The sequence below is a fragment of the Macaca nemestrina genome, chromosome 12 (genome assembly GCF_043159975.1).
Source record: "Macaca nemestrina isolate mMacNem1 chromosome 12, mMacNem.hap1, whole genome shotgun sequence".
NCBI lineage: Eukaryota > Metazoa > Chordata > Mammalia > Primates > Cercopithecidae > Macaca > Macaca nemestrina.
Genome location: NC_092136.1, coordinates 85,906,200 through 85,927,018, shown reverse-complemented (window position 1 = coordinate 85,927,018; position 20,819 = coordinate 85,906,200). Strand labels below are relative to the sequence as shown.

At 43.8% G+C, this 20,819-nt stretch overlaps 1 protein-coding gene across 4 annotated transcripts in view; it reads left to right on the top strand.

Annotated features, from left to right (window-relative positions):
• The window catches only part of LOC105468872 (malic enzyme 3), a 223,741-nt gene that overhangs the window by 136,889 nt on the left and 66,033 nt on the right, over positions 1 to 20,819 (top strand). For all 4 annotated transcript variants that reach the window (XM_011719348.2, XM_011719349.2, XM_011719350.2 and 1 more), the window contains one exon: positions 14,130 to 14,205. In XM_011719348.2, the coding sequence (XP_011717650.2) occupies positions 14,130 to 14,205 (76 nt within the window). The remainder of the gene's footprint in view (positions 1 to 14,129; positions 14,206 to 20,819) is intronic.

The following is a 20,819-nucleotide window of genomic DNA, read 5'->3' as shown; positions in this document are numbered from 1 at the left end:
GCTTTCCCTTACTACTTTGGCAACTTATCTCAGTGATATTACCTCATCTTATTGAGCTTCGCTAATCTCAGGTATAAATGGGAACAACAACCTATACTTCCTGGACTTGTGGCAGTAAGTAAATGGTGTCGCATTTATAAAATGTTCCCAATAGGAGCTAAATAAGTGTTGGCTTCTTTTTTTTTTCTTTCTTACTTTTTACATATGGTAACTAAGGCAATAATGACATGACTTGCCTCAGTCCAAAGATCAGGCCTTCAAGGAGCCAAGACCAGGCCTGAGGTTTGCTGGTTTAACACCTTTAAGTCTTTCTCCAGAGAGTCTGGCAAAGAGTGAATTGTAGACTACCAAAAAGTCATGAAGAGCAAAAGACTGTGGGTAATATATAGTCAACCTCCTGGACCTCCTTCCCCACTGGATACCAAAATCCACGGATGCTCAAATCCCTGATATAAAATGGTATGGTATTCGCCCATAACATACATATCCTACAATATACTTTAAATCATCTCTAGCTTACTTACAATACCTAACACAATGTAAATTCTATGTAAATAGTTGTACAAGACTTGGAACCAATCCAAATGCCCATCAATAATAGACTGGATAAAGAAAATGTGGCACATGTACACCATGGAATACTATGCAGCCATAAAAAAGAATGAGCTTGTATCCTTTGCAGGGACATGGATGAAGCTGGAACCCATCATTCTCAGCAAACACGGAAACAGAAAACCAAACTCTACATGTTCTTGCTCTTATGTGAGAGTTGAACAATGAGAAAACATGGACACAGGGAGGGGAATAACACACACCAGGGCCTGTCAGGGGGTGGGGGGTGGGTAAAGGAAAGGAGAGCATTAGGACAAATACCTAATGCATGCGGGGCTTAAAACCTAGATGACAGGTTGATAGGTGCAGCAAACCACCATGGCACATGTAACAATACATTCTGCACAAAAAAAAAGAAAAAAATAGTCTTTACACTACATTTTTAATTTGTGTTACTTTTTATCATTGTGTTTTTTATATTTGGACTTTTTTTCTTAATCTGTTTTCTTTTGTTTGTTTGTTTGTTTGTTTGTTTGTTTGAGACAGAGTCTTGTTCTGTCACCCACGCTGGAATGCAATGACGTGGTCTCGGCTCACTGCAACCTCCGCCTCCTGGGTTCAAGCAATTCTCCTGCCTCAGCCTCCCAAGTAGCTGGGACTACAGGCACCCGCCACCACACCCAGCTAATTTTTGTATTTTTAGTAGAGGTGGGGTTTTGCCATGTTGGTCAGGCTTGTCTCAAATTCCCGACCTCAGGTGATCTACCCACCTCGGCCTCCCAAAGTGCTGGGATTGCAGGTGTGAGCCACAATGCCCGGACTTTTTTCCTGATATTTTCAATCCATGGTAGGTTGAATCCAAGATGTAGAACCTGTGGATATGGATGGTAAACTGTAAGCCACTTCACAGAAGCTTTGTGTTGTTACCAGGATTTTAATTAATGACTACACAGGGAAAGAACTCAAAATAATGCCACTAAGAGAATGAGTTTGACTTTCTATAGTAGGCACCTAGCAAATGTAGTTTTGAAATTAGTAGACTGGCTCTACAGATCAATGAGTTTTTGAGAGTGAAAAGGAAAATAAATAATAATTGTGTTAATAATTGTGTCAAGACACAGGGGAACCAAAGTATGTGGTTGCCCTGTCCATGAACCATTGCATGAAATTCTGTGTCTCTTGGAGAGGCAGTGACATTCATACCTTTGACAAACATTTCTTAAATTCCACCTTAAAATTTATAGAGAGGCTCTTTTACGACTGACTTTGTACATGTATTATTTTATTTAATGCTCATACCAGCTTAGTGAAATAGATTTAATGATTACAGCTCCATTTAATAATGAACAATGGAGATTCGGTGGAGTTAAATAATTTGCCAAGGTTGCACAACAAATAAGGGTTGGGTCTGGCCTTTGAACCCAGGTCTGTCTAGCTCCAAGTCACAGATAACTGTGTGCCTTGCTAGATTATAGTCATGGAACTCTAAAGTTTTGGAAGTTATATGATCTACCTTCTTCATCTTACCGACTGAGGAACAGGCTCAGAGAGGTCTGGTAACTTTTCCAAACTCACGTAGTTAGATACAGTCGTAGAAAAACTTACATTGCGCTTGTCCTAAATGCTCCACTCCCACATTCAGAGAAAGGAATTGACCATCTCTGCAGAAATCCCTTTCTGAAGTAGACACTATGTTTGCAGGGCTGCATTAGGGGACCCATGCAATCAACAGAAGTGGAGGATACAGTTCCTGCCCTTCTGAGCTTGGATTCCACTGGAGGAAAATCATCCTGCAGGAACAAGAGGGAAGCAGAGAAAGGGGAGGGCCAAGGGGCCCTAGAAGGGACTCTAGGCCCAGCTCTGCAGCTCTCTCACTCTGTGAATTAGCCATTCTGGGCCTGCTTGTTCTCTAATTCTCCTCGGTCTTCAAATAATATTTCTGTCATACCCCATTGTAAGGTTTTTGGGGGTTTTTTGTTTGTTGTTTGTTTCTGATCTGACTGGATCAGAAAACCCCTCTGGATCAGAGATAAAGTCTCCCTCATACTTGTTTTCCATGTGCTCAGCACAGTGCCTGGCGCAAAGCAGAATGCATGAAGTCAGTACAGGGCCTAGGCACTTGTTAATCTCAAGTGTGGGAAATTGAGGAACTCCCACCCATTCCAGGGAGGTCCCACTGATGGAGTCACATGGACAGATGTCAGGGCCCACACCTTTACTCCTGGGCTCTAAAATCAGGAGCACTCCACATCCACTGGTTATCTGGGAGGATCAGAAGGAAAGGGGGACTCCATGGGGCTGGGAGGGGGACATAGCCACTCCCTCTGTAACCTCCCACCTCAGAGGCAAACAGGATGGGCTTTCCAAGGTACGGGATGTTAGCTATGGTTGTTCAGTGGGTTCAAATAATCAAAATATTCTTCAGGATAAAAATAACACCAAAGAAGGATTACGAATGACCTACCATTAACATGTTGAGTTGGCTGTGGCCACCCCATCCCGCACTTCAGTCACACTTCCCTGAGGACATTCCACAGAAAGCAGTGGAAAGTGGGATTTTAAAGCTCTTCCAAGGCGTGGACAGTTACCTCACTTGAGTCTCTCCAGTTCTGCCCTCCAGTCCTACAGAGCCTTCGAGGATTTCTTAGATCTGCTTCCTGGGCTTCTTAGACCTACCTATGTTTTCTTGCTGTACTGTTGACTGTGGAAGACTGCAACTGAACTCTAAAAATAGCCTCTTGCAGGTTCTCAGAGGACAGGTTCCCTTCCTGCCAAAAAATGTGTGGAATGGCGGTTTTGTTGGCAACAGCGAGCCTTTGTTAGAGTCGACAGTGCATATCCCTCCTCCTGAGCCCAACTGCAGTGGTTTGCCTAACATCGCTGACTCTGTTTTAATTAAGCCCTTTATTGTTGGACTTGGTGCCAAGAAGCCTAAATGAACATTGTCTACTTGAGTGGGTGTTGTTGAGGGTTCTTTTTTTCAGTTCTATTTTAGGAAATTTCCAAGAATCACTCTTCTACAGGCCGAGATAAGGGTTAAGATTCTTTTTCTCAAGAAATAACATTCTCCTAAGTGAACATTATCTTTGTTTTTCTTTCTCTCTCGTGTAACTGAATTCAAACATTCAAGAGGAATTTTCTGGCTCCTGATGGAAGCTGGAGATAGTGATGTAATTTGCATGCCTTTGTTGGATGGAGGAAACTTCACCTATACTTGCCCTGATGAAATTCCGGTAGACTTTGAGCTTTAAGAAATGTACAGGGAAGGAATTGTGATATCGCCGCTACTCATGGCTACTACACAAAAATTGGATGGTTGGCATATTTGCTTGCTAGGGCTACTGTATGTAACAAAATACTACAAATTGGATGGCTTAAAGCAATAGACATTTATTTTCTCATAGTTCTAGCGGCAAGAAATCCAAAATCAGATGTCAGCAGGTCGTGCTCCCTCTGACGCCCATCGGGTACACTCCTTGCTGCCCCTTCTAGCTTCTGTTATTTGCTGGCAATCCTTGGCATTCCTGACCTCTGGATGCATCACTCCAATCTCTGCTTCTATCATCCCATGGGTATTTCTCTCTGCATGTCCCTGTCTTCTCCTCTTATTATAAGGATACCAGTGCTTTTAGATTAGGGCCCACACTAATAACTTCATCTTAACTTGACCACATCTGCAAAGACCCTTTTCCAAATAGGGTCACAGGCACCCAACATTAGAATCTGTGCGGAGCTGGAGATCACCTCTACCACCCTCCTATAGCTTTCAGTGGGCTCTTCAGCTGGTTCTAGAAGTCAAATTGACACCAGGCAGATAAGCAAGAGAAAAATATACAAATCGTGTTAATTTTACCTAAACAGGGACTTCTTAAGAGAGTGAAGTCTGTAGAAGTGGCCAAAGCAAGATGCTTTTGTGCATTTTGGACGAAGAATGATAAATTTGAGAAGAAATGATAGTACAAAGAAAATCTGGCTGGGGGAGCAAATGTCCTAGGGGAGTCATTGGGAGATACATGGGGAATGTAAAACAGGTGGACGATGATAAGCGTTACTTTGTTAAGTATGTTTATTTAAGTCGATCGCAGCCTCCATTTCCCAGTCTCTCATGATAAGGGCATTTTCTCCCTGGTATGGAGAGGTTACCCCTCCCAGAGGAATCTTTGTCATAGGCTGCATGCAGGAAAAGACAGGTCAGCTCTCCCTTTCTGAAACTACAATTTCTCCAAGTGTTTTCAACTCTAAATAATCGATTCACGAGATGGCATATTTGGGGATGGGACAGCCTTCACAACTTCAGATTTCAACATATTTTCTTGAGGGATATAACTCAAATGGCTGGAAATTTTTCTCACTCAGAAAAGGTTTGGGTATTTTCCCACTCTCTACCATAAGTAACCAATATCAGCTACCACTTTTGGAGCATTTACCACATGCTAAGCCCTAGGCCAGGTTCCTGATATATATTCTTTTATTTAATCATCACAGAAATACTTCGAAGTAAACATTATTATATGTCTAGTTTACAACTGTCAAAATAAAGACCCAGCTCTGCCTCCTTCCAGCACCCATATTCTGAACAACTCACCATACCTAACACATACGTCGCTTATAGAGTACCTGCCATGTGCCTGGTGCTACGCTAGGCCCTGGGAACAAATGTCGTCCTGCCCTCATGGAACATGAGTCTAGTGGGAGGACATATGCATCAGAGATATAATTTCCTAAATAGCAATTACTATCTTCCAGTGTCATAGCATCATTTCCCACAAGAAGTACTTGTCCTTTGCTCTCATTGCCAGAGGTCTGTTGAAAGAACAGTGGCTGCTGAGATGAAAAGCAGTGCAAAGTCCCTCAAAACGGGGGTTCTCTCACTTCCACTTTCAACCTGTCGACAGGTTGGAGCTCTGATTAAAGTGGAAGTGAGCATCTCTGGACATTGTTATTGAACAAACAAATCGTTTCCTGGCCATATCATGCTGAGAAACAAACAACCCTAAAATCTCAATGCCTAAAGCACAGTTTATTCTGTGCTCTGCCCCATGCATGTCTGACCCCCACATCTAGGAGCTGTGCTCTGTGTCACCCTCACACTGGATGCAGGCTAATGAAGTAGTCTTATCTGGAACTCTACAGGTTATGTGGCAAAAAGAAAAAGAGAAGATGGTAAATCACACTGACTCTGAAACACTCGCACCCAGAGGGGTCAGGTTGCATTTTATTGGCCAACTCAGGTCACCAGGCTGTGCTTTATTTCAACAAATCATGGAAGGGCAGCCTGCCTTGTGCCTGCAAGAGAGAACGGAATATATTTAGAGAACAGAATGAATTGCTTCCACAAATGGACAGAAAGAAGTTCCAACCCTGTTCCAGGATGAACAGCCCATAACATATATGTCTTTCAGACCAAATGAATTAAGTATTTGAAGGAGTAGATCAGGTACTCAGTGCAATTTTTGTTGAATGACCATTCCCTTCCCTCTCTGCATACTTAACCCAAAGCTCCATGCAGCAGAAGCTATGCCCCTTCTCTGAATACTCCTTTTGTCAGTGGGCCCTGATGACCAAGCACCGGCTAAGAGAGAACCTGTGGTCTTTCTTGGAAATGAAAATAGGAAAGTCCAAATGTGAAAGCCATGAATCAGGGGACAGTGATGTATGTTCCTGAGCAATTCCCTGTAGCTTCCCTTTAAACAGCAACCTCCTGAGTACACATACAATATAATTTTAGATATAGATATTAGGCCAGGTGCGGTGGCTCACGCCTGTAATCCCAGCACTTTGGGAGGCTGAGGTGGGTGGATCACTTGAGGTCAGGAGTTCAAGACCAGCCTGGCCAACATACAGTGAAATCCCATCTCTACTAAAAATACAAAAATTAGCTGGGCATAGTGGCGCATGCCTGTAGTCCCAGCTACTTGGGAAGCTGAGGCAGGAGAATCACTTGAATCCAGGAGGCAGAGGTTGCAGTGAGCAGAGATCATGCCACTGCACTCCAACCTGGGTGACAGAGTGAGACACTGTCTCTCAAAACATATATATACAGAGAGAGAGAGAGAGAGAGAGAGAGAGAGAGAGTTTATTTACTCACAACTTTTCAGGAAAAAACTATATTTGATGTAAAACAAGACATCCATTTGTTTAAACCTTGGATTCCATAGGTAGGCAGCATGCCATATTCACTATATATTTTTCCATCCCTCAGGTTCCAAAATTGATTCCCTGAAGTAAACAGGAAAAACTTGGGAGAAGTAATCAGTAGCTAAAATTATTTTTGTTTTTGTCCTGTTCCAGTTAATGGCTATTAAAAGCAAGATTTCCATGACTGCTTCTATTCCAGATGGCCATGTTCTCAGCTCCAGGAGTAGCAAAAGAAGTTGTGTTCTAATGACTCAGAGGAGTCATTAGCCTTGATGAGTGTTCAGGTTGCAGTAACTCACTGCAGGATGTTTAGTGCTTTGGGATCCCTGGGCAGCCTATAATTTGCTCAAAAGCTGGAAATGTGTCTGCACCTCTGCAGATCCAGGCCCGTGGCTTCCTGTGTCTTCCCACCTTCCTGCCTCCCATTGTGCCTCAGAGCAGGATAATACCACTTTAAACATGTCACATTAGCTGTCAAAGGCAGCGCCTCACAGGACATCATTCATTCCCAGGGGTTTTGACTCATTCTCAAGGAGAGAAGACTGACACAGACCCAGCTGTGGAATACAGAGAGCTCCTTGGCACCTAAATCGCTAACCCAATCATCCGTAAATAGCTGCCAGGAAACCGTAGCAGCGGGATCTTAGGAAGCCTCACTCTAACACCCCCTTCAGACTTGCCATACTGGACAAGGTTAGACAAATATTAAGATTCACGTGTCTACAGGGTTTTACAGCGTGCAGGGATTTTGCAAACTTGCCTTGTTTGATTCTCACAGTCATTCCTGTAATGGAGAAACCATTGTCCCCATTTTACTGATGAGAAAACTAAGGCACAGACAGGTAAAGTGACTAGTCCCAAGTCACACACCTATAGGGGCCATGTTTCAGGGATCCAAGAGACCTGTGTTCTAATCTCACCTCCACCTTCACAGATCCACCTCTTAATCTCATCTGTAAAATGATGGTGATGTCCTCTGGATAGTGTTGCATGAGCATTATGACAATGTACATAAAGGGCCTGCCAGTGTCCCTGGAACAGAGATACTCAAGAAAGCTCATTAAATAAACATAAATATTGCCTTTCTGTGAAATGTTTTCCGTTGATCTCTTTCTTATTGAATATTAGCTTTTTCGGGTAACATGGAAAATTAGTCCCAATTGTGTATCACCAAAGATCCTTCTATTTTGTTCTTACTCAGTCACCCACATAATGAAAGATTTTCTACCTGCTATACTTTATTTACAACTGTCTTATTTCAGTAACACGTATAACTATTCATCATGACTCCTGACAAACATGCATATTGAAATGGATGATTCTAGCTAAAACGCTAATTTATAATTATTTACAAACATTTACCAAACACTTACTATAAGCCAAATATCTCTCTGGACATTTTGCCAGCATTTGAGCCCAGGCGACCTGACTCCCGAGCCCACACTTCTAACCTCTGTGCTAAGATCAACAACATTAAGAGCTACCATTTGTTAAGTATTTACTATGGGCCAGCAGCACTGTAACATATTCTTTAAAGTTACATTGTCTTATTTAATCATTGTAACAAGTGTATGGTGCAGGTGGTGTCACTTCCATTTTACACATGAGGAACTGAAGCTTGAGGAAGGGAAGTAACTTATTCATAGCCGTGTAGCTAGGAAGGCACAGAGCTGGGCTTCGAGCCTGCATTTGCAAAGCATATACATTAAAATCCTAGTCTATGCTACATTCTAACATTTCTGTGAACCATCACTTGAATTATTTGAAGCCTCATCACTTTTCAGTGCTTGGTATGATGGGAAATCATTTGAAAATCCCCATTCCAGCCTCAGGGACTCCTTTCTCAGGGTCTGAGATCTTAGGGTGAAACTAAGCAGGCCTAGGTAGGAGCACCCCCTGAGGCACCTAAATGTTCTTCCTGAAGCCACTAAGAAGGAATGCAGAGGGCTGAGTGCATTCCTCAGGTGATCAGAATCTCATGTGTATCAGTCTGTTCTCATGCTGCTATAAAGAAATAGCAGAGGCTGGGTAATTTATAAAGAAAAGAGATTTAATTGACTTGCAGTTCTGCATGGCTGGGGAGGCCTCAGGAAACTTAAAATCATGGCAGAAGGCAAAGGGGAAGCAGGCACCTTCTTCACAAGGCGGCAGGAGAGAGAAGTGCAAGCAGGGGAAATACCAGATGCTTATTAAACTATCAGATCTCATGAGAACTCACTCACTATCACAAGAACAGCATGTAGGAAACTGCCCCCATAATTCATTCACCTCCTTCTCTCCACACGTGGGGATTACAGGTTCCTCCCTTGACACATGGAGATTACAATTCAAGACGAGATTTGGATGGGGACCCAAAACCACTATATCATCATGGAAACAGATAAGAACCAACCCCATCACTAGTTACTGCTGGAGAAAATGGTAGCCTCTGAGTGAAAATAGGCTAAATCTGTAAATACATTGCTGAGGTCATTGAAGAGGTGTTCTTCCCGGGGGGTACTGTATCTTCTTTGAGCTGCTTTAGATGCAGTACTGCCAGGAAATGGAAGGATGGGCAGGGTTCTGGCTGGGACCTGCAATACATCTGCTTATCATAATAATCCGTAGCCCTGCACATTTTACTTCCTCAATATACATCAAAGAAAACTATTAGGGACCCCAAAGTGCTTCTGTTTGGCACACTTCCCTCCTCTAGGTCTCTGTCAAGAACTACATCCTTGAGAAAACCAATATTCTGCATTAGTGGAAAGTGCATCGGGCTCAGGATCCTGCTTCAGGCAGACCCAGCTGCTTATGAGCTGTGTGACCTTGGACAAGTCACTTCACCTCTCTGGACTTTAATGTCCTTATTTACAAAATAAAGTCTTTGGACTTTATTTGATAAATAAAATAAAGATTTGGACATCTCAAAATCCCCAGCCAGGGCAATCCTTTCAAAATCCTTTGTAGCTAGCTGCAGTTTAGGCAATAGATGGGAAAGCACTTTGAGAAGTGGTTAAAAACTCTTAATGCATTTCAAAAGGTGTTATTTTTGCAGTGCAGAGCATGATATTGTACATGTAGAAAAAGAAAAAAGAGTCCTTTGAAATTTTAGTAGCTCTAATTTAAATGTAAAAATGTTCATTTTAAGTGTCCCTCCTCCGTCTCCTTATCTTCAACAAAGAGGGCCTATTTTAATATACATAGATAATTTAAGTATTCACACCTATTCTGTGTTTAATTAATCACACCAGAGCTTTGGTAAGGTCTAAAATAGTGCATGGATCTTACCCGTTTGTTTGCCTTCTCCATTGATAGGAGTTGTTAAGAGTCTTCCTCTTCCTGGTAAGGGAGAAGCAGACATCTCTGCAAGTGGAGATTTCCTTTATAAAAGTAAATTTCCTTTACAAAAGAAAAACTTGTGTCCTGTTTTTAGAGCTTTTCCTGCCTCTGGTTATTCTAGATGGTCTTTAGCTCAAAATAATCTACAGGTCAAACAGGCGCATTTTAGGATGGCATATTCTGGTACCCTTCACCTGGACCTTGCTCTCAAACTTTATGAGTAAGTTAATTCAAATACCTACCCTGCCCCACTTCAGTGTGATAAATGGAGCCTTGCACTCCCCAAGTCTTAAATTCTGGTGTTTTCCTCTTTCCTCATTCATCCACCATCTCCACGTGTTCATTTTCCTGCTCTAAGCCACAGGCAACAGCATAACCCACATGATCCCTTGAACATGATACAACAGAGCACACACACAAGTTGCCTTTGTTCCAACTCTCTTCCAGCTTTATTCAACACTTTTCATCCTTATCCCTCAGCTATCATTATCGTCATTCATGTATTCATTTTCCATTTCTTCAGAAATTGTGCACTGAGTATCTATTATGGACTAAGCTTAGGGATAACAGTGGTAAACAATAACAACCAAACTAGATGCACACTTTGCCCTCTGAAGTTCAGTCTAATGAACGGGATGGGGATTATTAATCAAATAGCCACACAAATACATGTGATAAGTTTGTTTATGTAGGGATGGAGTACTTTAAGAGCATATAGCAGAGAGCCTCTACTTTGAATTGGAAGTTATCAAGAGCATGAGTATGAATTAACTAAAGAGTGAGGAGAAGCATGTGTATTAGGCAGAAGGAATGGTATGTGAACTTGTATTGCCCAATGGGTTCTTCTTGCCCACCGTACAGACAAAAGCAATTCACGAAGACCATGGTATTGCAGTAAAGGAAGTGTTTAATTAACACAAGGCAGCTGAGAGGAGGGAGTGACTCAGCCTCCTGAGAACTCAGAAGCTAGGGATTTTATGGATAATTCGGTGGGCAGGAGGCTAGCGAATGGGCACTGCTGATTGATTGGGGACGGAATGATAAGAGTGTGGAAAATGGTTCTTGTGCACTGAGCCCACCTCTGGGTAGGGGCCACAGGACCATTTGAGTCATGAGTCATGGGTCTTGGTGGGGTCAGTTGGTTGCCAGAATGCAAAAATCTGAAAAACATCTCAAAAGACCAATCTTAGGTCCTGCAATAGTGATGTTATCTATAGAAACAACTAGGGAAGTCAAAAATCTTGTGACCTCAAGCCACATGGCTGCTGAGCAGTAAGGGATTATAGAAACTATGCCTACGTTTTAGCAGAGGTCAGGCCCATTCCATAATCCTAATCTTGTGGCCTTTCCTTAGTCTTACAAAGGCAGTTTCAGCCCACAAAACTGAACACAGAAGGGATCAATTTCAGGGAGACACTATTATCACACTTGCTTCAAAGTTAAATTAAAAACTAAATTCCTCCCATGGTTAGCCTGGCCCCACGCCCAATAATCAGTGAGGACAGCCAACCTGCAAGACTAGAAGCAAAATGAAGACAGCCATGCTAGATTTCTCTCACTGTCATAATCTTTGCAAAGGTGATTTCAAAGTAGCACTGGGGTAGGAAGAACATGGCACATAAAGGAATGGAAAAAGACCAGTGTGGCTGAAGAATATGGAGTGAGAAGAGGAGTGGAACAAGATGAAGTAAGGAAGTTGGCAAGAGCCAGACAAGAGTCTGTAGGCATGTTGAGGACTTTGGTCTTTATTCTATTTTTAGCACAAGAAGTAAAACAATGAGTCATTGATTTCAAGAACATCACTCTCACTAGCATATAGAAAATAGGAGAGAGGCAAAAGTGGATGTTACAAAGTTATTGCAGCACGTCAGGCAACAGATATTGGAAGCCTGGATAAAGGAGGTAGTGTTACTGATGAAAGAAGTGTTTGAACCAGGAGTTATTGAGAAAGTACAAATGAAGAACTTGGCAATGGGTTGTATAAACGAAGGGAGGAGACCATCAAGGATGATTTGGAATTGTTAAATTAGATATGTAAGGGGAAATATTCACTGAGAAAGGGAGTAGGAAAGAGAATCAGTTTTGTCTTGAGTCTTTGTTTTGTCTTGTATTTGAGTCGTAATGATGGAAGATTAGATGATAAATTTGTTTTGGTACATGCTAAGTTTGAAGTACCTTTGAGGTATGCACAGGGAAATGTCAGGTAGGCAGTTAAATAAAAGGTCTAGTGCAGTGGCTCTAAAATCAGGGATAATTTTTTTCCTCCAGGGGACATTTGCCAATGTCTGGAGATATTCTTGGTTGTCACAATGTAGTGAGAGGTGCTACTGGTATCTGGAAAGTAGAGGCCAAGGATGTTGCCAACATGCTGCAATGTACAGGACAACCACACCCTTCACAGCAAAGAATTATCCAACCCAAAATGTCAATAGTGCCAAAGGTGAGAAACGCTGATCTATAGATATTTGAGAGTCATTGGCCAAAAGCCTTGGGTATTGATAAGATCACAAATAGAAAGAATAAGAGTAAGAAAAAAAGTGGGATAGTACAGATTTTTGAGGAACTTTAATGCATAATGGCTGGATGACTTACCCAACATAAGAGACTGAGAAGGAGCAGCAGAGAAGTAGGAGGAAAACTCAAAGAAAATGGAGTCACAAAAGACAAAAGTTGGGTAGGGGAGTGATGAAAAGTGTTGGATGCTACCAAGAAGACAAAGGAAATGGGGACTGATGAGTGTCCATTGCATTTAGGAATATGAAGGTCATTGGTAGCCTTTGCAAGAGCAGTTTTGGCAGCATGATGTTGAGACAAGATACGCTGCAGTGGGTTGAGGAATGAATGGGAGATGAACAAATGGAAGCAGTTAGTGTAGGCAATACTTTTAGGAAGTTTGCAATGGAAGGGAGGAGAGTGAAAGAACAGTCCTGGCAAGAAATATGGAGGCCAAGAACAGTTTGGGGTTCAGTGGTGTTTTTGTAGTTGTTTTATTTTGTTTTAATTTTTTTATTATGGAAAATTTCTAACATATATAAAGTAAGCAGAATATTATAATGGACTTCAATGTACCCTAGATTCTATGGACTCTGGATTCTGTTTTATTTCTCAGATGAGTAATGTTTGTTCTAGGAGGGAGTTGATTTGGCTGGACTCAAATTCCCAACTCTGTCTCTCCTAATCAGCAATAACTGAAATCTCTGCTTGGTTCTTTCAGATTCCAGCTGTACTTATTTTTTGCCAGTCCCCCTGTGTGTACATAGTTTAGTGGTCAGCCAATAATTTGGGTAGATTTGGGAGTTTATCCTTTCTGTGGCTTGTCCCCTTCCAGAATCCACCCCCTCTTCATTTCCTGGCTTCTCTTCTAGCCCCAGCTCTATTATCTGATACCTCTAGCTATTAAGACTTTGGCCTCTGTTGCCCCAAGTTGCCTGCAGATTGGACTGCCTTCAGGCAAAAAGCTGCAAACTTGCAAATCCCAAAAGGTATAATTCCTGCTTTCAAAGCTTGATTCCCCTCCAGTATCTGTCTGCTCTTGGCCAACCCCCATTGCCTTCATACACGCAGCACACGCGCGCGCGCGTGTGTGTGTGTGTATGTGTGTGTGTGTGTGTGTGTGTGTGATGATGGAGTAGCTCAAGACTGTCACTCACCTCTCTTCCTATCCCCAACTCCATCCCCCACTGCAAGAACCTCATGCACATGTGTCTGAACATCCCAACTCACACGTCCAAGTTTCAGTCATGGACTCAGCCCTAGGGATCCAGCCACTGCAGTGTGGTCTGTACTTGGGAGAAGGGACCTGGAGAAGAGGCTGTCCCTCTTCCAGTCCCTGGAATCAGCCTTGGGGCCATTCGGTCAGGGAATTCTGGTATCCTGGGTATTGGTCTAGAGGAAGGAAAGAAGGGCACAGACTCTGGGGAGCACAGGCTCCAGGCAGGCACACTCCTTGGCCCCATGGACTCCTTGACCTGTGGAGAGAAGCAATTGGAAGAAAGCCTGAGGATGACCCTCTAAACTGCTGGGGCTCTGGGCAGGAGACTACCTAGTACTATGGACTTTGCTCAGTTCCTAGTCTGACTGCCTGGTTTCTCTGTGTGTACATGTTTTGTTTCTTTTAGTGGACTGTTCATCACCATTCATGACAAGGGCCATCTTGCAACAATGCTGAACTCTTGGCCAGAAGACAATATTAAGGTATGATCCCGTTTTCATTGCTATTTAATCATTGTTGGGTGAATCCTTCCAGCCTGAACCAGAGTCATTTCCAGCTATAAAATGAGCCATTATGACACTGAAGGCAGCATACTACCACCCATTCCTAAGCCACAGACCTGTTATAGCCAAGTACAAACACACCACAGAGCAGAGGTTTGCATGAACCAGGCATCCATGTGACATTGCCCTTCATTATTGTGATTATTAGTCTGAAGATATGTTCAGCATGTGTTGAGTCCCTGCTAAATATATGGTGCCAGTTTCCATAGTAGATACAGAGAGAAATCAGGCATAGACCCTCTTCTCAAGTAGCTGACATGTGATGCGGAAAATAAGCCAAAGGCACAAAAGGCTAACAAGGTGGTACTTGTCCAGAGATAAATAAAGTACACGAAAAGAACTGAGGGTGTTCTTCTAGAGGCAATGATGATTTTTAGCCTGAGGAGATTCTGGGATGACTTCATGGGGGAAGTGACAGTGGAGCTAGGCCTTGAATTTAGGGGTAGGCTGTGGACAGTTAGGTAGTGGAGAGACTAGGCTGTGGAGTGAGGACATTCTGCACCAAGAGTAAAAGCCTATGATGGACAATATCTTCACACTTGGGTACGTGTACCCCGGGTGTACACAGCAGTGGGGGGTGGGGATGTGGGACATAAATGTAGAGTGACAAAATAAACCTGCCACTTCTTCCAGGAGCATCCATTTTACTCAAAAATTTAAGAAGAAAACATTTCTATATACCAAACAATATACATTATAGAATGCAAAAGTTGCCTTAATTTTTTTTTTTTTTTTTTTTTTTTTTTTTTTTTTTTTGAGACAGAGTATCACTTGGTTATCCAGGCTGGAGTGCAGTCATGGATTATTGCAACCTCAATCTCCTGGGCTCAGGTGATCCTCCCACCTCAGCCTCCCCCATAGTTGGGACTACAGGTGTGGGCCACTGTGCCTGGGTAATTTTGTGTGTGTGTGTGTGTTTTTTTTTTTTTTTGCAGAGATGGGGTTTTACCATGTTGCCCTGGCTGGCCTTGAACTTCTGGGCTCAAATGATCTGTCCATCGAGGCCTCCCAAAGTCCTGGGATTACAGGCATGAGCCACCATGCCTAGTGATATTAATTTTTATATATAAAACATGCAAATTTGTAGAAATGTATTAGCCTCTGGCTAAATCCCCAGATCTCCTGCTATAGAGATATCTATGGAGGAGTTTGAGGGGTTCTGGTATCTAAGATCACTGTTGCTTCCAAAACAAAATGGGTGAGGCAAAAATGCAGAACATCCACTGGCTGGTGGGTGAGGGCATTTTTGGCACCTGAGCTGGGGAGGTGTTGGTGCTGACCAAGTATAGTACAAGGAACTCTCAGGGCCAATGAGTGCTCACATCACCCTGCCTTGCCTGGTACTCCAACACATCTACTCTGGAAGAGCTCCCTGGAGATTCAGATACAGAGAAGGTATATGGGTCCATACTTGAGGAGCTCGAAGTCTAGTTAGAAAGCCTCATCCGGAAACAATGACAGTACACTGTGTCTCTGCTGCCAACGAGAGAACCATGTACCTCTCTCTCTTTTTCCCTGCCCATTCCCTGAGCCCCTCCACCCTTCTCCACTGGACACCTCTTTCTATCTACCTCTCTTTGTGTCCCACCCACTCCTGGCTCTCTCCAGGGAATGATATTATTTAAAAACAGACCAGGTTGGGGACAGAACCTTGGCCCTCAGGAGCCAGGCTCGAGCCACAGCCAAGGCCCTGGGACTTTAATCCTCGCTCGTTTTTTGCGTCTGTGTCTGGGTATCATTTTGCCTTGTGCTTCTCCCTCCTGCTTATCTGCTTCAACTTCAGTTATATGTCCTGCAGGCCCTGCAGGTTTTGGTCCCAGGCCCAGAGAAGCAAATTTCCAGAGCATGTCTAGCATGAATCTATAATAAAACCTTGAGGACATTAAGGGAAGCCAGCTTACTGGATGGACTAATCTTAGTGGATATGCTGCTGGGGTCCTGTAAAGTTACCTCTTTCACTCACTTTCCTGGACAGTTCAACCATGGGGAAACCTTGGACATAGGAGGCACTCAGTAGATGCCTACAGAGTTGAATGAATTCAGCTGATAGACATACTGAGCATCTTCCATGTCACAGATACTGTGCTGGGAGGTTCTCCACTAATATATTTGGTGCTTTTGTGCAAATTATGAGGAACTAGAAAGAATGATGAAAAGGTACCTCTGTTTAACAAAAAGGCACCCTTTCCTCCAAGCTGACACAGGGACTTGGTGAGGGGATCATGGACTGGATTTCAGGTTTCAATTGTTCCTCTTATCAGAGCACAACTGTATCAAGGGCCTTGCTGTGAGGGATGCAAAATGAGAAAAACATGGACCCTGCCCTCAAATTGCCTCATATTGTGGTTAAGAAACCAAGATGTAAATTCAAAATAGAACCTTAGGAGCTAAATAGCTATTGACTTAATAACATATTTTGAGAACCTTCCAAATACTGAACGCTAATTGCCAAAGAGATGGTGGCCACAACTGTTGTGATTCTAGAGGAAGAGAAACAGGGCTTTGGGCATCCTGGAAGAGGTAGGACTCCAGCAGTCTCCAAATAAGAGAGACATCCAGAGCCTCTAAGGAGAATGTTAAGTTGCCTGAGCAGATCTGGGCCCGTGATACTGAATTCAGTTGCATTCAACCATCTTTTAGAAAACATCTACTCTGGAAGAGCTCCCTGGAGGTTCAGATACAGAGAATGTATACAGGCCCATTCTCAAGGAGCTCAAAGTCTAGTTAGAAAGACTGATCCAGAAACAGTGACAGTACACTGCATCTGTGCTGCCAAACAGAGGACCCCAGAGGACAAGGAGCAGACAGGTGACTGGCTGCCCCCCCCCACCCTGTGGTACCGCAGAGTACACAGGTGAGTGCCTGGGACCACCTCCATCCTTTATTCCTGTCTCACTTTGAAGAAACCTGGAGATCAGTCCCAGTGACTGTGTAGGGGAATCAGACCAGGCTTTGCAATAAGACAGCCCCGGATTCTGGCCTTGAAGCTTCACTTACCTGCTGCGTGTGCCGATATTCTCTCTGAGCTTTGCTTTCCTATTGTGAGGATTAACTGTGATAAAGTCTATACACATCAAAGGGCACTTGAATGGATACTGTCATCACTGGAGGTGGTGGAGGCAGCTATAGCCCAAACAGCAGTGCAGGCAGGGCCTGAGGGGGCTGCCTTACCTGGGAATCACAGGCCACAAATGAGCAATCAAACGATTTGACCCCTAGACATATTTGATTTGGCTCTTAGTGGTTTTCTAACATTTTGAATTTGTAGGCAATATTTTTAAATCAAGAGATTTCATGAGAAATATATATCCAAGGACTTGGATTTCTGGCTTCTCTGGAAAAGCCAGGAGCTCTGAATATTGGGCCTGTAGTTTGGCATGTAAATAGGTCCACTGGAGCTGATTGGACTGCCTGTGGCTTACCCCGGACCCCTCCTTGCCATACTCACTGGCCTTTATCTGGAGGTTCCTCTCCCCCCACCCCCAGGGTGCCCTTTCAAAGGTTTAGAACTTCCAAGCCACAGTCTTTCTTGTTTTCTGATGTGTATTTTCCAGTTATTTTAGCAAGTGGAGAGGAAGGTCTCCCTACCTAGGTAGGGAATCTCTGCTCATTATTCTTTCATAGCACTTGGGAACTGATGCAGAACCTCTCCTTCACTACTTAATTCTATTCCCACAGTCACTGGGAGAAGTTGGACTAAGGACATCTGAAACCCTCAATGTGGGTCCTGAAGAATGTGTAGGAGTGAGACCGGGTGGGCGTGGTTCACGCCTGTAATCCCAGCACTTTGGGAGGCCAAGGCAGGCGGATCACTTGAGGTCAGGTGTTTGAGACCAGCCTGGCCAACATGGTGAAACCTCATGTCTACTAAAAACACAAAAATGAGTTAGGCATGGTGGCAGGCACCTGTAGTCCCAACTATTCAGGAGCCTGAGGCAGGAGAATCACTTGAACCCAGAAGGTGGAGGTTGCAGTGAGCCTTGTGCCACTGTACTCCATCCTGGGCAACAGAGCAAGACTCTGTCTAAAAAACAAACAAACAAACAACAAAGGGTCGGGCATGGTGGCTCATGCCTGTAATCCCAGCACTTTGGGAGGCTGAGGTGGGCAGATCACCTGAGGTCAGCAGTTGAAGACCAGCCTGGTCAACATGGTGAAACCCTGTTTCTTCTAAAAATATAAATAGTTGGGTGTGGTGGCACGCACCTGTAGTCCCAGCTTCTCGGGAGGCTGAGGCAGGAGAATCACTTGAGCCTGGGAGGCAGAGGTTGCAGTGAGTGGAGATCGGGCCATTGCATTTCAGTCTGGGTGAGAAAGTGAGATCCTGTCTCAAAAAAAAAATAAAAAAAACAAAGACTGTATAGGGTTGTGTCTTTTGTCAGATGAGCAAGCTGAGGTTAAGTGACTTGTCTGAGGTTACCCACAATTAAGTGTTGGTGCCCAGCCCAGAGCTGTGGTCCTAAATCACTTCTCTAGCATCTGCTAAGTCGGGGAGACAGAGTTTTTCAAGGTATACGTATCTTTAGACCTGTTGCTAGCTGCTTGCCTAGAGAAGAGGAGTGGTTTAGAGGAGCTTCTGAATCGACTCAGAATGTAAAAAATGACTTTCTATGGTTTCCCAGCAAGAAAGTAGAGTTGAAAACTGCAGTGTAAGAAAAGTAGGCTGCGAGGGAAATGGGGCCAAAGCCCAGGGCTGGGGAGACCACGAAGTTTTGTGGGCCTTGCTTTTCAGGAAGGAGGGGGCGGGCCAGGCCAGGCTGCCTTGAGCTGTCCAGCGTAAATCACAAAAAGGAGTGAGAACTGCTTTTCTGACTCTTTCCCACACTGGCCACTGCCTGGAGCCTATAGGAAGGTCCAGCTGAGAATAGCCTCCTCCCTAACAGTTTTCCCAAGCTCCTAAATCTCTCCCTCACCCCAGTCCCAGGAGCTTCGCGGGAGGAGGTGCTGAGAGCCAAGGGATCCTCCTCTGCTACTGGGTACATCCTCTGTAAACAGGCACTTAGGTTTTTACACTTAGAGCAGATTGCTCATGCCAAGTGCCTACCTACCATGCATTGGCCCACTTCGTGTTAAAGCCCACTCTGTGCTTATTTTCAGGTTAGAATTCCCGAAAAACAGTCTCAGAGACGTATTCGGGGGTGCTCTTGTGTCGGTCAACACTTGTGGGAAGGAAAGAAACAGGATAGAGCAGAAGGAGAGGTTGGGCTGCAGTAAGATCTCAAGCAAGGTTCCGCTGAGCCCCTGACGAGGCTCTGGAGCTGGGATGGCCCTTCAAAGGCATCCAGAAGTGAGGCAGCGGAGTGGACCTTTAGATTCCTGTATTGGGCTGCCCTTGGAAGGAGGTGTGGCTTTGGGCAAGGTGGCTCTTTTCAGTAGAGGAAATTCCCCTAAGTGGGCTGATATCCAAGGATACAGCTGGGAAAATAACTCTTTCATTCCTGCAGGAGGATCTGGGCAGCACATGATCGTATCCATCTCATGAGGTATGATGCCAAGTGCTCTACATAGATTAACTCATTGAATTTTCATGGCAACCCCGTAAGAGGTAGGGACTATTGTTATCCCCATTTTCTAGACAAGGAAGCTGAGAGGTTAGGTTCTTTGCAAGGGAGGGGTGGAACCAAGATTTGAAACTAAGAAGTGTGCATTATTTTTGTTGTGGAAAGAGAGAGAGGGAGAAGCAGAAGAAGAAGAGGAGGAGGAGGAGGATAAAAGGAAAGATGAGAAGGAAGGATGAAACAAAAGGAAGAGGAAGAAGAGGGTTGTATAAACAGTGCTGTGGGCAACGCCTGTAGCTATGACTATAGCTACAAGTCCAAGGAAGCTCCAGAGCAAGCAAGACATTTGATCATCAGGTCAGTCTTGGGTCAGTCCCATTGGGTCCACCCAAACTAAAGGGTGTGGGCAATAATTCAGAAAAGGCCTTAGGTCTGAGGCAGGTGGGCAAAGGAAGAATATGGCACAGCATTCCCCAAACCTCCCCATAGTCACAGAGAGACAGGGGAGTTATGAATTATAAAACTCTTCCAAACAAGGAAAATGGGATTCTGTTGTTCTAGAAAAGGTTGCTTGGCTTTAAAGCTCAAGGATGCTGCCCAGGTTTGCCCTCAGCCTTTTGACAATTTACAGAACTAGTGGCTCCCAGCATAAGGTCCATTGAAGTTATGAAAACCAAGGTGCAGTGTCTTCTCTCTGAACTTGTTAATCCACAGCAGGTCTGAACTCTGTTCAGTGCCGAAGACACTTTATTCTCTCTGTTGGATCTATCACATTGCCCGCCATGTGTGAGTGCCTATCACATTACAGACACCAAGTTAAGTGCTGATGAATCAAAGATGACACAACCCATTACTGGCCCCAGAAGAGCTTCAAGCTACCATGAAGCACAAGGAAATGTACAACTGTAATACAAGGAAGAGAATGATAGGTTTTGTAGGTGAGGAAAATGCTGTGGGAATTCAGAGAAGGAAGTGATAAAATTCAGAAGGGAAGCTTCATGGAAGGAAATGCTTTTTGAACTGTTCCTTGAAACA